At 36.8% G+C, this 20,567-nt stretch overlaps 1 protein-coding gene across 2 annotated transcripts; it reads left to right on the forward strand.

The window, feature by feature from the left end:
- The first annotated feature begins 5,677 nt into the window (after positions 1 to 5,677).
- LOC140344320 (E3 ubiquitin-protein ligase RNF183-like) lies at positions 5,678 to 17,166 on the forward strand. 2 transcript variants are annotated; one of them, XM_072431401.1, is made up of 5 exons: positions 5,678 to 6,219; positions 8,887 to 8,940; positions 13,163 to 13,347; positions 15,079 to 15,244; positions 15,996 to 17,166. In XM_072431401.1, exon 5 carries the CDS (start codon positions 16,057 to 16,059, stop codon positions 16,609 to 16,611), a length of 555 nt encoding a protein of 184 aa, XP_072287502.1. In that variant the 5' UTR covers positions 5,678 to 6,219; positions 8,887 to 8,940; positions 13,163 to 13,347; positions 15,079 to 15,244; positions 15,996 to 16,056; the 3' UTR covers positions 16,612 to 17,166. The 2 variants fall into 2 exon arrangements, with proteins under 2 accessions (XP_072287502.1, XP_072287504.1); XM_072431403.1 differs by lacking the exons at positions 5,678 to 6,219; positions 8,887 to 8,940; positions 13,163 to 13,347 and adding an exon at positions 13,819 to 14,611.
- Positions 17,167 to 20,567: the final 3,401 nt, after the last annotated feature.

Below are 20,567 nucleotides of genomic sequence, written 5' to 3' on the forward strand. Positions count from 1 at the left end.
TATATGTTTCAATGTAGTCATTCTTTATAGTGGTGGAGCTTCGTGTTTGGCCAATATTCTACCTGAATATACGATGAAGAGGACCTCCCACTTAACCTAATGGTCTGCCTTCATGTTTGCCCCTCCCCTTTTCAAATTATCTACTGTTTGCAGGTGTAAAATGTAGCTAAAACAAAAAGAAACACAAAATACCAATATACCTATGATTATTGAAAACTGCGTAAGTTATCACAATACAAACTCTCTAGTTGGCTATATTAAACTTCATATACACATTAGATTTTTGTCATTGGAATGGATTGTTTATGATCCTTTCCAACAACAAAAGACTGAAAGATGCATGAACAAGTGCTGTACATATAGTGCGATTCTGATCTATGAAGTGGGGAGGGGGAGAACGAGAGTGTGGCACCCCATTGCACTCTCTCCCCTTTACTTGCATTACAGTCGTTTGTCGTTCATGAATCTGCTAGGACGGATCCATGAATAATATCGGACAAGCACTGTTCACAGATCAGATTCTTTCCAATACTAGCCCTGAAGCGATAATCAGACGAGAATCATCTGACGCATGTACGTAGCCATCATGGGTTTGGTTGAATTCTTTTCGTGATTGATCCTTTTTTTTTCAATATCCATTCATCCACAAGGAACAAATAAGCTTCTTAGTTAATAAGTTTGTTTTTGTAACCACTCCAACTAACATCATGTCTGGATGGTTATCAACCCTGCAGTACACTATTACATATGTACCTGCATGAAATGATATCTCATACTCTGTATAAAATTAGAATAAACATAAATTACCTCTATTTAATGACTAAGCTTTCATTTTAATGGTGCTTCTTGTCTGGCTTACTGTGTGGAAGCCGGCCTGTACCTTATCTGCCTAGAGACCCCCCCTGGTTGTTGGAAGGGGTAAGATGAGCTGGCAGTTTTTATTCTCTTTATGACCAAACTTCTGAAGCCGTTCATCTGTAAAACGCATTAAGATTGGAAATATTGAGGTTATAAATGTAGTGACAAAGCAACTGATTTAATTTACATAATGTTGTCAATTGGAAATATGTATCAAATAATGCAATGTTATATAAGATGTAATCTAATAACCTCATGGAGTGGAGAGATAGATTTTAATTAATTGTTATGAATGTTGTTTTGATGTTTTAATGTTTATATATATTAAAATTTATGAATTTCAATCAATGAAGTCATTGGTTGAAAAGGTAAGCCTGAAAAGTTCCACCTCAAAAGACATTTTATACAAAATTAGAATGATTTCCTAAAAGTCATTTGGTGTTAGCTGGTAAATGTTTTTAATTGTAGTCCAGATCCTTTCTGGATCTCCCAGGTTCTCTCATTATATTTTATCTTCTCCAGTTCTAGGGAGCTTTTATAAATCAGACCCAATGCATCATATCCTCTGTATTTATCCTGCCCGCCCAATTTTATGAGAACAGGTGTTGATCAGGGAAACTAAAATATTGTAGTAAGTTTGAAACAGAAAGAATAATCAGCAAACTGTATTAGTGTGTAATGAACAATTAATGTAACAAGCAGATAAAAATATAAATTATATTACATAGCAGCATTATCAATAAAAAACACATTTTCTACTCCCCTTTAATTTTTTTTTTTTGTTGTATAGATGCTGTTTAAAGTTACTACTTCAATGAGTTTTGTTTATCATCCAGTTGCAACAACAATATCTTGTTATCAATATCTTTACTGCAGTCTGTTGACTGCAGAGAGACATGAATGCATCATTAAGTGTATTTTTTAACCAACCACTGTAAATACCTTAAACTGACTTGGTATCATCTTCTTGGAATTCATATACAGCAAAGCTCAGAAAATATTGGGAGAAGAGGAACAAGGGAGCAAATCAGCTATGTTGTAGTGCTCTTCTGCAAATAATGAACAAGTGGATAGGGGGAGAAAATAGAGTACCCGAGAGATAGACTCATCAGTCTGATACTTCTCTTTTCACTGTTCATTTACAGGCTGTGGGAGGGGCAAGACTTGTTTGCATTGCTTAAAGAAGCAAAGAAACTAAAGACCTTACAAACAGAAATAGGTGGACAGAAATACAAATCCCTTGGTAGGTAAAACAGCTCTCATATAAGTATTTTACCTATATATTTAGCTGTTTACTTGGGGTTCAAAAGAGAACACCAGAAAGGAAATGTAAAAGTTATAAAACTCCCATGTGTCATTTTCTGTTCATATAGATTGGTAAGAACAATACAACAAATAACAGAATCACAATTAGGAGTATAGTGAACCCAAAACCCCATACACTTCTCATGAAAGCCCGGCAACCATGTTGTTCAATAGTTATTAGGCCATCTGGGGCAGGAGGGATCTGACCATCATTGGACAAAAGATGGATTGTCATCATTGATCCTTTATGCTCCATTGTGTACTTTTTTTTCACTGAACATAACTTGTATCCCACCAACCAGACCTCCTGGAGGATTTGCATTTCAGGTGGTAGTTGGGCCACAATGTCAAAGTTCGGTTGTATTTTTGGCACTCCTTTTGGAGGTATTTGGGCTAAGTTTCTGCAAAGCGGGCAAGGAAAGTCCTGAGATTTTCTAAGAAATAGACACATCCTGGAAAGGCATTCCATGCAAAATGTGTGGGAACATGGAAGCAAGAGTGGAGTCTTGAATATATTATCATAAGACACATAACAAATAGGACACTCCAGGATGTTTTTGAGGCTTTCCCCAGGTTCGTTGGGAAGATCTGTGGCCATTTCATGTCTTGTCAAAGGGCCTCTCTTATCCAACTAATGAATGGTGGAGATAAATCTTCCTACTGTAAAAAGAAAATAGTTAATTCTCATCAATAATCTATTCACTATGAACAGTTTTTTGAAATAAATGTTCTAAATTGGAAACTGGAATAACATTGACAAAAAATACATATATAATGAAGAAGCAAGTTTTATTTTGGGGGGTCAATTGCTAGTTCTCTTTGTGGCTGAAGATAAGATGAAATGTTGTCCTCACACCTTACATTTCCTAAGGATTTAACTTCCCAAATGAATGCCCTACCAAAGTCATTACTAGGTGGTCTTGTCTGATTTGAATTTTGAGTAACATTTTGTCGATTTTGTTGAGATCGGGGGCATGCTGCCATGAAGCCACCGAGACCAAAAGGTATGAAAAACCACTGTGTGATTTAAAACACAAACGATCACCAGTTGAGAACAAGAGTATATGTTAGGGGGCATATGGGGATGAGATCCTGGCAAGGCATTTATACCATTGAACCAGTAACTAAATGTTTACAACATCTCAGTGTTAAAATCATTGTCTCACATGTTTAAGGTTCATTGTTCTATTAACCTAATTTTCTGACTCAAGCCACCTGCTGTCTTCCATGTTCATCCAAATTTAATGAACTTTTACATCATTCACTGATCACTACCAAGGTTACCCACATCATCATCACCATCATCATGATCTGTTACAATCATCATTACCTTGATCAATAAACAGGCAGTTACTAGTCTTCCAGAACAGTGGTCGCCAACCTTTCGGACCTCAGGCACACTAAATCCACAGAATCCGGACCGTGCATGCGCAGGGAGCAATGTGTCATTCAAAGGGGAAGAAACTTCCCCCAAAGTAATGGGACAGAGCCGCGGACCACTGGTTGGTGACCGCAATTACAGAATACTAACCCCATCCAGAACCACAGTGGTATTGAGTAAAGCATTTCCTTATGACATCCAAAATTAGAGAACCATCAGAGAGCATAAAATTTCCCAAATCTAGTCTCATCTACAACAAACATTTTACAGTGGTATACTGATGTAGTCTTAGAGGCAGGGAATTGCTTTATAATAATAAGTACCTCCTTTTCTGATCAAATCAAACAAATCAAATTAACAATGTGTTTAAACTTTGTGATTAATTGGATATAAAATGGCATCTAACGATACCAGTTATTATTAGGACTGACTTTTAATTGTTTTATTACCGGTGCAAAAGGGTGTTAGGTACTGTGTATAAAGTTTGCAGCAATAAAACCCTGCCCTCCTGGCACCAACATCTGCAGGGTCACACATTATGCCCATTCTGAGTACTCGGTTCTGATGCAAAGCAAGTGTAGAAATAGTCCTGCATGTCTCCATTTAAATCATCTTACATATGCAAATACACATTTTCAGCCTAATAATGCCCAATGTAACTAAATCATTCATTTTATTCTACTTTTTAATTTATAATAAATCATTTGGAAGCCATCCATCCCACTGACAGCATAAAAGGTCTAAAAAGTAGGCACCAGCTGGCACTAAGAAACATTGCCTACCTGAACCTTGGCATCTGTCCAGTGCCCATCTTTAGGTTTAGTATGGAATCTTACCATTCTGTGTCTTTATTAGGGATCAGAGCTTTCACACATCAGTAAATCCTCTTGCCTTGAATCAGCTCTGAACTTCTATGTATATAGTTTCCTCTCTCGCCTAGTAACCAACAATTAGCTCTAAGTTACAAACTTCAGCCAAGAGAGTTCCTTGGGTCATTCTGTCGTCCCTCAGCCCATAGCAACACTAACAATTGGGGAAGGGAACAATGGAAGGGGTCAGAGGCAGCGTTCACACATTCATCAACCACATTCTGTAACTGGAGAGTTAGCATGATGGGTTGGGCTGCAATAGAACCAATGAGATCTTTGGGCCCTATGACTTTATCATCCTATTTTTTTATGTTGTGTACCTTGATTATACAATGTCTGTATAATGCTTAGAATCTCACAATGCATTATAGAAACCAAAGTGTAAAATGAAGAGAATGTCTATGGAAATCATATTTCAGGTATCATTTTATCCTGGCTGGTTGCTGAAAGCTGTAGACTTTTTTAAACATGGGCATTACACAGCAATATACCCAAATGATTTTTAAGGAAAAAGTTGCTGATGACTGAATAGGATGTGTGATTTGCATAAATCTGTAAAATGTTTATAAAGATTGATAGATAAATTGATTGATTCAGGCAAATCATGCAATTTTGAAAGCATAACCTTTTTTTTGCTCCGCTGTCCTTTTAATTGGTGCACTAGGTTCATCAGTTGCTCTGACAGTTCAGTCTTGCTTCAGCTGACTAAATATTCTGTGTGCAAATATGATTCGTTCTGTTTACAAAGATATGTCAACTAAACCATCCTTAGCATTTTCTAAGATGTATGCAATCCATAGCATGAATCACATATATGCACAGATAGCCAAGGGGCAGCTACTTTTAATGACATTCTAAAACCTGACATCCTTTCTTTTCTTGCCCTTCCCGCAATACATTTCCCTTTGTACATGATTTCATACATACTGCTGATGGCATGTATTGATATAAAAATTATTTATTTTTTTATTTTTCCCAGAGCTTCTAGGTCAGCCAGAAAGATGGTTCATGGTAATCCTTTTTTTTTTTTTTTTTTTTTTTAAAAAAGGGTTACTGCTTTCAGCAGGTTTTTTTTTTTTTACCCCAAATCATAATCGAGCATTTATATTTGAACACCAAAATATGTATGCAAGTTCTCCTGCCAGACAAAAAAAAACTGAATTTAGTTCTGGACAGAGTATGGTGTATTTATTTATTTCGATAACTATTTAGTTCACAGGGCTGATTAGCTGGTAAAGAACCCCAAGTCTGCTGGAAGACAGCAGGGGTTCTAAAACTGATACAATACAGCTGTATGTGTCAATATTTTTATTTTAAGTAGATGCTGGAGAGACAAATTTTCAGAAAAATTCCTGTATCTCTTAGGAATTCTATATGTAAAATTTCCTCTCAGGTCAGCACAATTGCTATGTCAATAAAACCTAATGATTTACTGTTTTTTTTATATTATGAAGACTGCAACAGGAGGAGCTCGAACAATGAAAGGTGGATGTGAGTACCGAAAATTCCCAGAGGGACATGTATCTTGGCATCCTACTTACCACCAGTGTAGTAAGGTCCTTCCCCTGCTGAGTACCTCAATGGCAACCAATATAGGGGTTTCTTCCACTTTGAATCACAAATTAAAGGTGTCCTACATTGATCATTGTACTTGCAGAAAAACCCCTGTGAAATGCACCAGCAAAAAGACACTTTTCAAGTAGACTGGAGTATCTTCTCATTATAATTTGCCATCTCTGTGTTTCCTAGGGCTCTACTCAGAAGAAGAGTAACATTACACCCAGTGAAGCAGAAGACAGGGTCAAGGTAAGTGATTATATTAGGGAATAAAAGGCATTCATTGTAGTGGAGGGTCTACCTTAAATTAGTTAGGAAAAACGGTCCGCACCAACATTCATCCAAAAATGTCACTTTTGGGTAGACAGACTCTTGATAGTATCCAATGATGCTTTTCATACTGAAGCACTCAATCAGCTTACCTTTCTCCAATGACACTAAAAATCATTCAAAAATCAAACAGATTCACAAAGATTTTCTCAGTTATTTATGGGAAAATAAATTTAAATTACAAAAAAAAAAACATTTTTAGTACTAAACATTGTGAAAAATGGTTGACAAGAATGTACAAGACTTTCTGTGTTTTGTCCATTCTTTGTAATATTATTGTAGTTTTGTGTGTAAAGTTAAATCTGAACTTGAGGAATAATGAGAAGTTACCCTTGTAATGGAGCTTCGTACTTTAAGGATTAAATGCTCACTTTTGTCTTGAGGAAGTAAAAGTGATTTTTTTTTACCCTATTCTTTGCCCCCCTGGATGGCTGGAGTGCTCCTCATTTCTCCAGTGTTTCAGATTGGGAGTGCGCTCTTAGAATTCTCACTTACAGTATTGGGCTTTTGGTTCTGAACCATCAGAGCCATTGAGCTCCTTAGAGAAGAGGCTTTGAGAACATCAGAGAAGGAGTCTGCAGATAAGTAGAGTAAAATTACTTTAAAACCTCCTAAGACAAAACCGAGCATGTAGCACCTGCAGTATGAGGAGACTCCTTGAGCATGGTTGTTTTTTTTTTTTTTTTTTTTTTTTTTACATTTTCTAGAAAAATAAAATAAACGTAACTTCTAATGCTTTAAGTTACTAAACTATACAACCTTTTTACATGATAAATAGTTGATATAAGTGCAACAGTGCCTTAAAATTGTCCCATCAACATTCATCCAGACGAAAAAATTCAGTTTTGGATGGATTGACATTTTAGGAAAAGGTAAATTATTCTTGATGAAGTCATTTCTGGTGAGGAGTAGCTGAAAGATATTTAGTTGCCATATGTACACCCGGTGTGTTTCTATTTAAATACGCAGATATGTTGGAAAAAACACAAAAAAGAACAGTAGGAGAATACAACAGGTGAAGATCCACAAGAGGCATCCATAATTTCTTAGTATTAAGTTACAGCGGTGGTAGTGCGGCTGTCGAGGGACTGTGGTCAGGTCACGTGGCTGAGAGAAGTGGGTCTGAGTGGTCCCCAACAAATAAACTGTAATAATGACATTTTCTTCTTGAGCTTGTGGAAAGTGAGACAGAGAGTGTCTGGTACTGCTGACATATGTCTGCCCATTATTCTTCTTCCAACAAAGTTTAGACCCTTCAAGCCATACTTTTTGCAGTTGACTCATCCATGGTGGGTAATGGGAGACAATGTCCATGTTGGGGGGTAGCTGTGGAATGCCCCCCTGTGGTATGGTAACTATGGCCCTGCAAATGGGGCAGCAAAAAGTTTCCATCTCTTTCTGAAAGACGCAAAGCTTGGACAAACACTCCATGCAGAAGGTGTGCTTGCATGGCAACAGGAGAGGAGTTTTAAATACATTATCATAGGCTCCAAAACAAATAGGGCATTCGGGTACTGCATTTTCCTGGTCCATGTCTGAAACAAGCGATGATCAATTTAGAGTTTAGAGTTAAAGCACAATTTGTAATCTCTAGACCCCCAGATTAAAGATCAATTCCTGTAAAATCCAAATGAGAATAATGATAAAAAAGTTTTTAAGGACAGGTATCATGGATTAAAAAGAAAATAGTTTGAAGGCAAAAAAGACATTCTCAGAAAACCTTTTTAAATGTAGTCAAATGGTCTCAGTATCTTCTATAAATCAGAAGCAACATTATAGCAGTTTACCATACCTGTAGAGAAAAGTTTAAAAACTTCTCAGATCATGGGCCAGTCAGCTTTCTGACTCTGGAGCGTGGCTGAAGAAGCTCCAGTTATTGGCTGTACCTAGGTATCTGTGTCGTCCTTCATTTGTTTATACCACCACTTTACAAGGAATTGTCCTTATGTAAAAAGTGTTGAGATGGAGTAGGCTGGACCTTATTAATTACTTGCTCGTCAGCTCTGTGTTCTCACTGCTCCTAGTAACAATATTTACCTATTTTGTTGGCTTGAACTCATAAACTGACACAGGATCATGTTACTCCCTGACAATTGAAGACTGTTCTTCTTGCTCACCACAGTGCCTTTCATTAAGGTGTAATACCTCATTTCCTTTGAGATCAGAGAGAGTCGACTGGGAGCCAAAGGCAAAATACCAGGTGATTAGAAGAAAGAAGTCACCTCCGCACCTATATGGGATTGCCAGGATAAATCTTTTAATTCACACACATTGGTGGAATGTTTGTTTGTTGTATTTGTAAGTCCCAAATAAACAATGTCCTTTATTTTTGCACCCATATGTAGTGGAGATCATGGAGAGTAATAGTTAGCTGGTTTTGGTGTCGGACATACTTTAAGAACTTTGCCAGCGGTCTTTTGTTTTTTTGCAAATTATGAAGTTACATAAAAGTTTATGGGAACTCCCAGCCCCCTGAGGCTGGATTTACTCCACTTTTTTACCTGCCTTACAAACATACAAGTTCCCAATACAAATAATATTACAATAAACAAATAAATAATATAAACCACCCCACTTTTGTTCCAGCTTTCTGGAAAGTATTTGTGACATCACGTCTGTCTCCCAAAAGCCAGAACAAAGGTAAGTTTAATTTCCATATTTTATTACCTATATATTTTCCATATATTTTATTATGCAACATACCCTGTTTCTTTAATCTGAACATGCCATGAGACAAAAGCCAAACTGTCTTGTTCTTATGTTGGGGCAACATTGCCCAACGCAACCTAAGTTGGTGTGAACTATTTTTTTAGGGGTAAGGGAGTCTGATCCAATAAGAGGATCATGCTTTACTTTTTGCCTGCAGATAGGTTTAGCATACAACAAATGATTAGTTAACACACACTTTTATTTCCTGTTTAGTGTCTGTTTAAAGTAGCAAACAAATCATTAGAAGGATGGATGAAAGGCTTAGTATACAGTACTTATAGTACTTAAGTAATACATTTTTGTAGTGGTGTATACACAGGGATCACTAACAACAAAAAAGAGAGTGAGGAATTTGATTCCAATGAGTGACAGTTGGTGGCTATAGATTTGGTAATGATTCCCTATACTGATTCACATGATGCATAACATTTAATGATAGATCTTCTTTAACCAGAGATAGGTTGGCACTGTACTATCCGTTTTTTTGGAAACAAATATTATTAACTATACCTGTTTGTTCCTGGCATCCCATTTAGATGCTTTCATGTATGGAATTTCTTGAAATTTACCAGCTTTGCTCTGACACTTCGGAACTGTGTATATGTGATAGTAGCACGGCTAAAGTAATCATTTGCCAGGGAAATTAATGCAAATGTTATTGCCTTGGACGTGTGTGTCTTCTATTTTCTAAATAAATAAATTAAATATTTATCGAGAATCTAGTTTATGGTTCTTGCTGTGGTCTTTTTTTGAAGAAAGTTATTGCAGCCATAGTGAAATGAAAGAGGTACATTTTAATTACATGATATAACTAAATATAACAATTTTTATACATCTTACAAAAGTAACAGATAAGAGTCACTCTACCCCATTCTGTAGAGTTTGGTGGAGATGCCTAACTTTGAAGCGCTTTTATGTTTAATGATCTGGCCTTCTATGGCATTTGAAACACAGCCATCATCCATGCAAAGAAGGGGGGTTACCTATAAGCACAGCACACCAATAGACAGCTTCACTCATTAGAGATATCAGCCTTTTCATATCAGTAGAAATACAATCATCCTACAGAAAAGTGTGCAGTGATGGACATCTAGCCCTGACTGTAAGCAAGCACAAGGTTAGATACACTTTGCCATAGTTATTCACCCTATGGAATGCAGCTAAGGACAGGACAGCAGTGGATGCACTAGGTTTAAATATAATGGATATTAGATTTTTGGCTTGGAGATGCAAATTCTTACCAAGGCTTTTCATGTCATATCTTTTAGGCACACACTGCTTGCCAAGTTAGCAAAGAGAACTCTTTTATTAGTTGACAACCCATCTTTTGGGAAAAAATGTGTTCCCTACCTAAGGACTTGACTTCCCACATATTACTATATTCTGTATAAAAACCTTAAAATGGAAGCAGACATTATCCCTACCATCCCTGAATTATTGGACTTTTAAGGTATGATTACATAATTTAATATTGTTAACATAATTCACAATAAAACAAAGTGTGATGCAATTGCTACATGTGCAACCTTGCTATCGTAGATCACAGTACGTATTTATTAAAAGTCCTCTAACATTGAGACCCTTCCTCTTGCTTATTATCCTCTTGCTTAAGATCCAGGTGTTTTGCATTCCTTGCTTCTTCAGGAGAAACACTGCATTGACTTTCTATTCACACATAATCCATGAATTCACAATAACTTGAATTGGTCACAAATCACAGAAAGCCTCAAAAGAGTGGACAATTTTTAGATTTTTTTCTAAAGTATATAGTTGTTTAGGAAATGTTCATAATCCCACTCACGGGTCTGCATCCCAGCATATGTGTGGAATTATGAACATTCCAGTTGAGAAAATAAAGTAATTAAGTGAATCTTCTCTAGTCATAGACATAGGCTGACATGTTTTCATTTTTGAAACTTTTGGTGAAGTCACTAGAAGGCCCAACTCAACCCAAAATTGAACAACGCAAACTCCTATAGCAATCAGGTTTATACGTGAATGAAAACAAGGTCTATAAATCAATTTATGGGCAGAATATCTATTTTATAGACCAAACATGTCTACATGTTGACTGACAAAACATGTCTCTTTCTTATTGTAGATGCATTGACTTTGATGCCAACTGTTTAGAGAGTTAGCTGGGGTTCTCAAGTTCATTTTTTTGGTTGGGCCTTTAAAAGTTGTTGCTTGCTCCCCCTCCCCACATATCCACCAGACCCTTGGCTCATGCTTAGGGTTATCTTGTGAATAATCCAGCTCTGATTTCTGAGGAACCTCCCCTACTGCTGAAACATGTCACACAAAGTGTTTTGAGTGGGACCCCAGATTTTAGTTTTTGCACAATAGGAACTATTGATCATGAAAAGTAATAAAAATTGTTAAGTATAATAGTTGCTACTAGTTTGAAATGAGAACAATGTACTGTGGTCTGGTGTACTTGTTTGCCTTTCATTATTGGAACATTGTATATTATTACATAATTTATTGAAAGGTAAATTTTTTTATAATTTGCCATGTTTGATTGTGCTGTGTCCGCAGATCTGGTTGCATTGTTAGACCTGGTATATATTGCTATATAATGGACATCTCATCTACAAGCATTAACATATTCTGATCCCAGTATCAGTATAACTATCTGGCTTGAGTAATTTAAATAAAACCCACACTAGAACTTTGTTATAGTTATTCAACGTTAAACACAGATAAATACCTTGTTCTTAATTTTTTGGGAAGCAATTCTGAATTTTGTTTTCATAAACATTAACAGAATAAAGGGAAACATTCTAGGCACTTGTCCTTTGTTGCTGAGCTAAGGAGATTTTGGGACAGGTGTAGTGCTGTGTGTATTTACTTAAAGTCCAACAAAACTCAAAATTGAACTTTGTATTCACTTTGCATTGTTTGTATTCACTTATCAACGAGATTGCTTTTAGCTTTTAGTGTCCTGATACAGTATAAACCTATAGAAAGAACTTTTATTACCTCCGTTTTTAGTTTGTTAAATATATTATTGCATGAATGTTTTTATTATATTTGCTTGATAACTGCAAGACAAAAACTGCTGATCTTGCCAGAATATTTGAGAGCTGAAGGTGCACACTTACAGTGGTCCTAGTTTCTGTGTTAACCCCTTCCTTCTATGTTATGAAGATGCAGAAAAGTGAGGGAGGTTTTTAAAAAGTCCTAACACACATTAAAAGTGACAGTACTTCTTCTGCCAGTACTGAGAACCGTTGACTGTTGTCACCCAATGTGATACTGGCAGGATCACAGGGTAAACATCAAGGCAAAAGAAAACAAAATCGGCCACTATGTTTAAAGACACAGTTTTGGATACACTGTAAGATGTAATGGCAGCCTGGAGTTTTAAACTAGTGACAACTAGCTCTAAATTCTGCAGGTTGGTTGTTTCCCTGGGCTTTTACTGAATCTGCCACAGCTAATGCCCTCTGTTCTCTACATCTAGCATCTAACACAGGAACGTGCTATAAGTGTAACTGCCTCATTTACTGTACAGCGTGCTCTATAAGTGTGGATCTACTGGCAAGATCAACAGACATTAAAAACTTTAGATGAGGCAGGAAAACCACTTTATTAATTCTAGTGACAGTCTGCATAATATATGTAATTTTTAGGTTTTGTTAATCATAATGCTTTCATATTAGAAAAATCATGTACTTACAATTGTTATGAGGCAACCATCAATGGAAGCCCAATGATTCACTTCTTTACCAAATCATCACCATTACAGCCAAAAAGAAATAGCATGGAGAAATCATTGCCAATTGTAGATGTTTAAACTTATTTGCATCTCTACAAATGTACCTCCCTAATAGCACCATGACTTTGCCTGGTTTAAGTACATGTAAGTCCAATGAATGTCATTGTGTTTGCTGTCCTGTCCACTTGCTGCATGGCATATCTCGGGGTGGGTTTCCTGGTTGTGAACACAGTGGACTATACCTAATTGAATGCTCCAAGACTGAATGTGCATTTTTTGCCCAAGACCAAATGTGGCAATGGTAAAATCCATTTGTGACTGGAACACAGGATTTTTGTACAGGTCAGGCGTACATAATGACAGGTAAAATTGTAGATAGAAAAGCTTTTACTCCTCCTATTGCTGGCAGTTGGAAATCTAAAATCTTTGCAGTTTGCAGCAGGATAAAGAGAAAAGGTTGGAATCCCCCAGGATCTAACTGGCAGACAGCTGACTCGGCCCTCCCTGTGTCTGACACCCCTCCCTCACCTGCTGCTTCTACCTGTTTAATGTGCAAGACAAACATCTTTCTACTGCAGCTGCCAGTCTTTCCTCTCCTTCCATTCTACAGAAACCAGGTATTTTTTTTTATCCAAACCAATATACCACCATGAGATAAGTGATCTGTGCTGTCTAAGATAAGTGCTGTGCCATGCATCGGGTGCCAAGCCTGGCATTTATCAATGTCTGGGGTTTTCCAATGATGAAATATTTGTACAATGTGGCTGCTTTTTGCGATCATGTATTGGAGTTTAATTTTTTAGATGTTTATGTCGAATTTTTATTGCAGGGTTTGATTTTTAAATTATTTCTTACACATTAGTGTTCTTGCAAACTGCACCTGTGTTGGCAGCAAGTGATAATGCTACATAGCTTCCAGGTACAGAAAAAGTGCACATATTGAGTTCCATTATTTTATTGTATGGGCAGAGGGACCGTGCAAAGCTGAATCAGATTTACTTTAGAGCAATGAATTGAAGAACTTACCCTGGACTCCATGGCATCATACATTGGTGAACTCCATTTCAAAATAACCCCTAAGATGTAATCAGTAGATCTGAGTTGCACCCCTGTGGAGGCATTACATTTTTTGTCCTATCTCTAGGGCAATAATTCTGTGCCTTCCATAGTGAATCTGGTTTTACAGACACTGTGATTGATGAGTATAGTGGGTCACTATATGAGCTTCCTGAAATGTCCTGGCTGGTGTCAAGTAATGGCTGCTGTATGGATTACAGGTACCTGCCTGTTCAGGCCCATAATATAATTTTATATCACTTTTTTATGATATTTCATATGTCTGCAAAAAGTAAACCAAAGTCAACAGGACATGAAATCATTGAAACTCTCACTATAAAGTACAACAGATAGCAATTAAAACCTAAAAAAACCCTTTTTAAAACATACCAAAAAATATGGGTGCCCCAAAACATTAAACTTTATCCTCTATAATACAAAAATTCTATTTGCCATTTAAAGCACCATTTTTTACACAAAATATAATAAATCGTTTTATATTGTGTGAAGGGTGGTTTATCATGATAATGTACATCAGGGGTGCCCAACACGTGGATTGCAATCTACCAGTAGATTGCAAAGGCAGCACAAGTAGATTACAGAGCCCTGCCTTTCAAAATAAACTGTACCGTGCACAGGAGTCCAAATACCATTGCACCATGACTAATGATCATTTGGAAGTCTGTTTGAGGCTGGCTGCCAGCAACTAATGTCCGGACTATGCAACTTTGGCTGATTTCATTCAGTTTAAGACGTCAGATTAAGATAATGTCCTCAAATGTACAGAATTGTATTGTTCCATACATGTTCATGATGTTATGCAAGGTAAACTATATATATTTTAAATATCAATTATACTCATTTTTATTGTTGGTAGATCATTTTGACTTGGTCATTTTAAAAGTAGCTCACAAACCAAAAAAGTGTGGGCACCCCTGTTGTACATAGTCAACATTTTTAAACTGGCTCACCACTAAAATTTTCCCTGAAAAGATTTTAAAAGGTTGACAACTGATCATTCATGCAGTGGAGAATAAAATCACATATGTCAACCAATCTTAGGCATGATTGGCTCAAGGTATTGAATCTCCACCTTTTAACCTGATGGCTGCAGGGAGCTGTTAAGGATTATAGGTATAACTTTTCAAAGATAGCTTTCTTTTTATTTTTTCTTTGTTTCCCTGGATTTCTCAGGAGCCCTAAAATGTGTGTGTACGTGTGGAGGGGGTGGGTTGTCACTAAGAAGTCATACATTTATTCCTAAAGTATCCTTCATTTGCTGGTACTTGCAGACATCCTGGTGCCTAGGGCTGAGATCCGGATTGACATTTAGCTGCTAGCCTTGAAGAAGCACCAAACAGGTTGGTAAGATGAGACAAAGGCTGTCCCTGTAGAAGCTGCAGGGCAGGTGAAAGAGCAGAAGTTCTTGTTTTCTACAAAGGACAGTCTACCTTAAATGTGAGTACTGCAGAATTGCTGGAGAGTTACACCACGTTTCCTTTATCACTTGGGAATTTAAATGGTGAGTTTTCTGCACTTAGCTACAGCAGATGTGCATACCTATTATAGGGGGCTCTCCTATTCCTCCAGGATTTAGTATTGATTTTATGCTATGGAAAATGTGCCAGGAGAAGACATCAAAAACCCCCAGATAGACAGGAAAAGAGTAGGAAAATAATATTGCAGTGCACTTCCTAAACAGATGGCTGGAGATGAATACTGCCGCTAAAGCTGGATTTAGTATTTTATCTTTTAATAGCAATCCATTTATTTTTGTCAAACCCTTGATCTGCAAAGTTATAGATCGTAGCTCAAAATAAAAAAGAAGAGGTGGAGGTTACATGAGAAGAAATTAGGGGGTATGGCTACAATACATAAAAATGTTTTTTTTTTACACAGCACATCCTGCAATATAATGTAATAAGCAGAACATTTCTTTACTGGTGTCCTTGTGACTATGTTCATACCTCTTATTATAATACATTAAATATTTAATGAAAAGAAGTATATTCTGTTTACTGTTTAATGATCTCAGGCCAGCTGAGGATGAATGTTAGTACTGCCTGATGAACAATTTAATTATTGTATTATTATCTTAACAAACAGCCCCTGTCTAGCCTTACAGTGCAAAGGATTACAAATGTATCCCCCACCTTATTTTTTTTTTTTTTTTAATAAAACTAATACATGTTTTTTTGTTCCCTATTAGGTGAGGTTCCACTTTAATGATTATACTGGTGTGCACAACAAATGTTACATAAGGAACTGCCATGGCAGATACTGCAAAGTTGGACCCTGATTATGAGTGCCCTGTCTGTTGGAACCCGTACAATAATACCTTCCGTATCCCTAAACTCCTAACATGCCACCACTGCTTTTGTTTGGAGTGCCTAGCCCATCTGAGCTTTGCCACACATATCCACAATCAGCTGCAATGCCCCCTGTGCCGCCAAACCACAGCAATCCACACAGATCAGACAGTTACAGACTTACCCACCAACATGTCCATACTTAGCCATCTCAAGTTAGAACCAGAGAGAAACGGACCGTGGATGAGAGACGCTCAAAGGGTAATGTTCTTCCAGCGGCCACTCTCTGTCTATACCCTCAGTGTGGATAATGACACAGGGTCCATACTTGATACTCACCAGACTGACCTCCAGCCTACATTAACCACCATTCCCTCAGATGACTCCTCTTGGCAGTGTTTTCAAAATCCTCAGTTCCGGATGTTTTCCTACCTCATGATTTCCATGCTGGTGGTGAGCTTGCTTCTAATAGTTTCAATCTTCTGGACACGTAAAATGTTATGGGGACCAGGTTGATGCAAATAAAAAAAAAGCCCCAACACACCTCTCTTCTATCCAGCTGCGGCCTGTGTGCACAACCATTGCCAACTTCAGCACCATTATCTTAAGCTAAAACAATTACAAGACAAGATACAGAATTGAATGAAACTTCCAGCTGCCTGTAAATTTAGCCTGTCTGGATTTGAGAATATAATATTTTCGAACCACACCTTGATAAAAAGTGGCATGGAGGAGCATGATTTTAACAATTTTTTTTATTTGAACATATTTGCCACTTCAGCTGGAACTACTGAATGTGACTATATATAAGACAAGCAATACTTTATATGCAGTAAATCTCTTGAGACAGTTGCTTTTCTAATGAAATGATAAAAATTGATTAAATGTAGTACCTCCTATTTAGCCTACAGACCTCAATTTGGTATTATATATATATATATATATATATATATACATATATAGTGAAATAGGATGGTTCATCATGATTAAAGTGTTTTTTTTATACATTATGACATTGTTCAATGTAAGGTTTGTAAGAAAAGTCAGAGGAATCATTTATATGTATTTTTAATAAATTGCATTTTTAAAAATGTGGGGATATGCTCCATGTTGTCTCAAACCCCTTATTTACTCTTTCCACGATACTTTTTAGGAGTGGAGACTGAATCAACAAACTTTCTTGTCCTTTAAATGCATTTGATCAAAAATGGAAGTTTGCCTTCAGTTTATATCACTGATCATTGCCAATACCATAAAAGAGGTGATACAATTGCAGGGTATTTCCTGAACTGATTGATGCAGAATGGGAACAGGGCAAAGTTCTGTAGACACAGAGCTTGTGTGTTCTACATCAATTTAACCAGCCACAGAGAACACAATGTCTCTGAACCTCTCAGGATATTTTCTTTAATGGGAGAGGTGATTAGGCTATCCTCATTTTTTCTTTGCCTATTGCTGTGACCCCTCAAAAAGTATATAGGTCTGGAGCCTGAGAATTCCAGCCAGTGACTTAACAAAATGATAAGGTCTAAGGTTTAGTAGATTTACATCTTTACCTTTTCATGACTGAACCTATACACCAATTCAAAAATCAAGTCCCCAACAAAAACATAAGCACATTCTAAAAAAGGACAACAATTTTTGTAAATCCAAGATCGACATGCACATTGTGTGCCGGTATACATATGTAGTGACATTAGAATTTTATTCAGTCATTAAGTCATTAGAGCAGTGTTTCTTAACCAGGGTCCTCCAGAAGTTACTAGGCTTTCATTGAGCAATTTGTACCGCTCAGGTCAGTTTATCGATACCAGTGATCTATATGTAGGGGTGAAATTCTTCCCAATGTCCAAGCAATGAAAGCGGCATTCCGCCCACCACACTAATGTACTGTGGATCTAGTAAATATAGCAGTGATTCCTAAAGTTTTTTCAAGGGGTTCCCTCATGATAAAAAAAGGTCAGGAAACACGGAAATTATTGTATCTAAATAGACAGCATAGGTGTATTATATGTCAAGGATAACATTTTTCACTAGCTGTCTAGAGAAATTTGTGATCTCTGAAAGGAAGAAGTGGAGCACATTAATGTTTCTTTAAGTCAACATTATCTGACCCTCTAGTTTTACAGTTCATGAAAGTCTACTTCATAGTGCTGGAAAATTTTCAAATTGAGAGCCTATGGGAAATTTTTTTTTGGGAAAATGACCATTTTTACAGTAGAGTTTTACTGAATAAGTGTGCTATAATCCCAATCTCTCTTACTGCTCTCAAGCATGTTGGGATTGAATGTTCATACTGCTTGTATTATTCTAACAAGCTGCTCTCTTTTTGTCTTGAATGCTGTACCTGGACATGTCCATTTTACCAATAGGTTCTAGGGGTGCCGATGGGGCTTGGATAGACGGGGCAAGAGTTCAGCTGCCCAATATACACGGCAGGAACCATGTGAATATTTGCTAAAGCTCAATCTGTTCACTTGAGTGAGTTTGCTCAGGTTATGACCATCCTGCTGCTTCTCTGGCACCTCCGAGTCCAAGCTGCAGGTTGTTTGGGAATGTGCCAGTGAAAGGTCTCTACATAAACGTTCCATACCTATCTCACATTGAACTCATCACTAGCATAGAGCTAAAAGTGTCAGAATACTCATTTTGTTTAACAGAGCAAAAACTTATTTTTAAGTTTAGGCACTGTTTTTTTTTTGTTTTAATTTTAGTTTTGATTGTTGAAAGTATTCTTTTGGACAGTATAAAAAAGAAGGTATTGATGCATTTGGACTTCTCATTTTAGATCTTTCCCACTGTTTGAACACAGAAGTCAAAACACAATGAGAGACTTATCTAAACAATTGTAAAAAACATGATGCAAATAATGTCCCAATTGCACATTGTGTATAATGCTATACACTCAGAAAACAAGTATTACTATACCTCTCAGCTAGCACAAATAAGCATCTGATTTATCTACCATGGCTCAAAAACTTGAGCATTTTTTTCCCCATGACTTTATAAGTCATGAAGGTCTTGCAAAAATTTTGCTCTTTGTTCTCCTCTTCTTTTCCTTTGAATTCTAAACACCATTATGGATGACCCCCACTTACCAGGGATAAGGATCCTCCCCAAGTCCCCTGGTTTATTGTTCTTGGGAAAACTGCTTCATAGTAAAAGGACTAGTTGCCATTTTCCAAGAACCTGTCTTTAACATTATAGTCCAAATCTTTGATAATATGAACAAATTAAAGATCCCCATCATTGATACAACGAAGATGTGGAACTGGAGCATATTGTTACTATTTAGGCTTTAGTGCTGTGTAACATTTGTGGCTAGATTAAAAAAATGCTTCCTATAAGCAAATTATTTTTACCATTGACTCATAGGAGACTTTGCCTTCCACTGCCTAAGCCCCATGGGATACATTTGTAGCCCTGACCCGAGAACACTGAACGAGAATGAATATTCATGATATCACCATCCCCTCAAGATATCATCACGTAGTAGCCTGCCTGGCTAGATAGGCCATTTTAACCAAACATTTCCTTTCACCATCACTAATGATGAGATTATCTTCCCTTGTAACTTTACTCTCTCCTCCTGTCAGCACATGAACCCATTTGCTCCTTGTGTTGCCACAACTCACACACCAGCCCTGCTGTACAGAGACTGAGCAACACATATACCACGTCAGATTTGGGTACTTACACTACTGGAATTTTAATGCACATTAAGGGATATATAATTACATTACAAAAATCTGTATTATGGTGAACCTTATAAATGTCCATCATATTACCACTGTATTATGCTACAGAAGTGGATATTATACAACAACCCTATCTTCAGGAAATGAAGTTAGTGCACTTCCAAACATCCTTTAACTTTTAAGCCTACTCCTAGCTTTACCATATCTCATCTCTCGAAAGCTTTTACTGAAACTTTATCAGCAAAATATTAAATAGCAGAGGGGATTGATACATGTGTATCAGAGAACATGTGGAAAGTTACTCGAAATTAGCATCACATTCCTGTGACACACGTAAGAGTGCAGGAAAAACAAGACATACAGGAAAATGCATAGTAAGACCTTTGCAAAAGGGAAAAAGGAACAGCATGGATTTGCTGAAACAGTAAGCCCAGTGTGATTTTTCTCAAGAGTTAATGCTCTTTTAAAAGAGATTTAAATTTTGTTCCTAAACAAATTCATCTACTTTGTAAAATTTGTTTGGAAACATACAAATAATGTTAGTTTAATATAACTGAATGGATAAATGAAATAGTACTAGTGGATTATCCTAATAGAGCAAATCTAGTCTATTGTATTTTATTGTACTTTATTGTATTCCTAAATTAAATAATTTTTCTCACCTACTATAAACTTTACAGTGGAGTGGGAACTTTCATTAAGCGGGGTGGATTTTAGGGGTTTGTAGAAGTATACTTCCATTCAGGTGAATAAATATTTAAATAAACATTGACA

The sequence above is a fragment of the Pyxicephalus adspersus genome, chromosome Z (genome assembly GCF_032062135.1).
Source record: "Pyxicephalus adspersus chromosome Z, UCB_Pads_2.0, whole genome shotgun sequence".
Taxonomy (NCBI): Eukaryota; Metazoa; Chordata; class Amphibia; order Anura; family Pyxicephalidae; genus Pyxicephalus; species Pyxicephalus adspersus.

What these genes read in the sequence shown, in the direction of transcription:
- LOC140344320 (XM_072431401.1), top strand. Translation starts at nt 16,057, where the DNA reads ATGGCAGATACTGCAAAGTTGGACCCTGATTATGAGTGCCCTGTCTGT.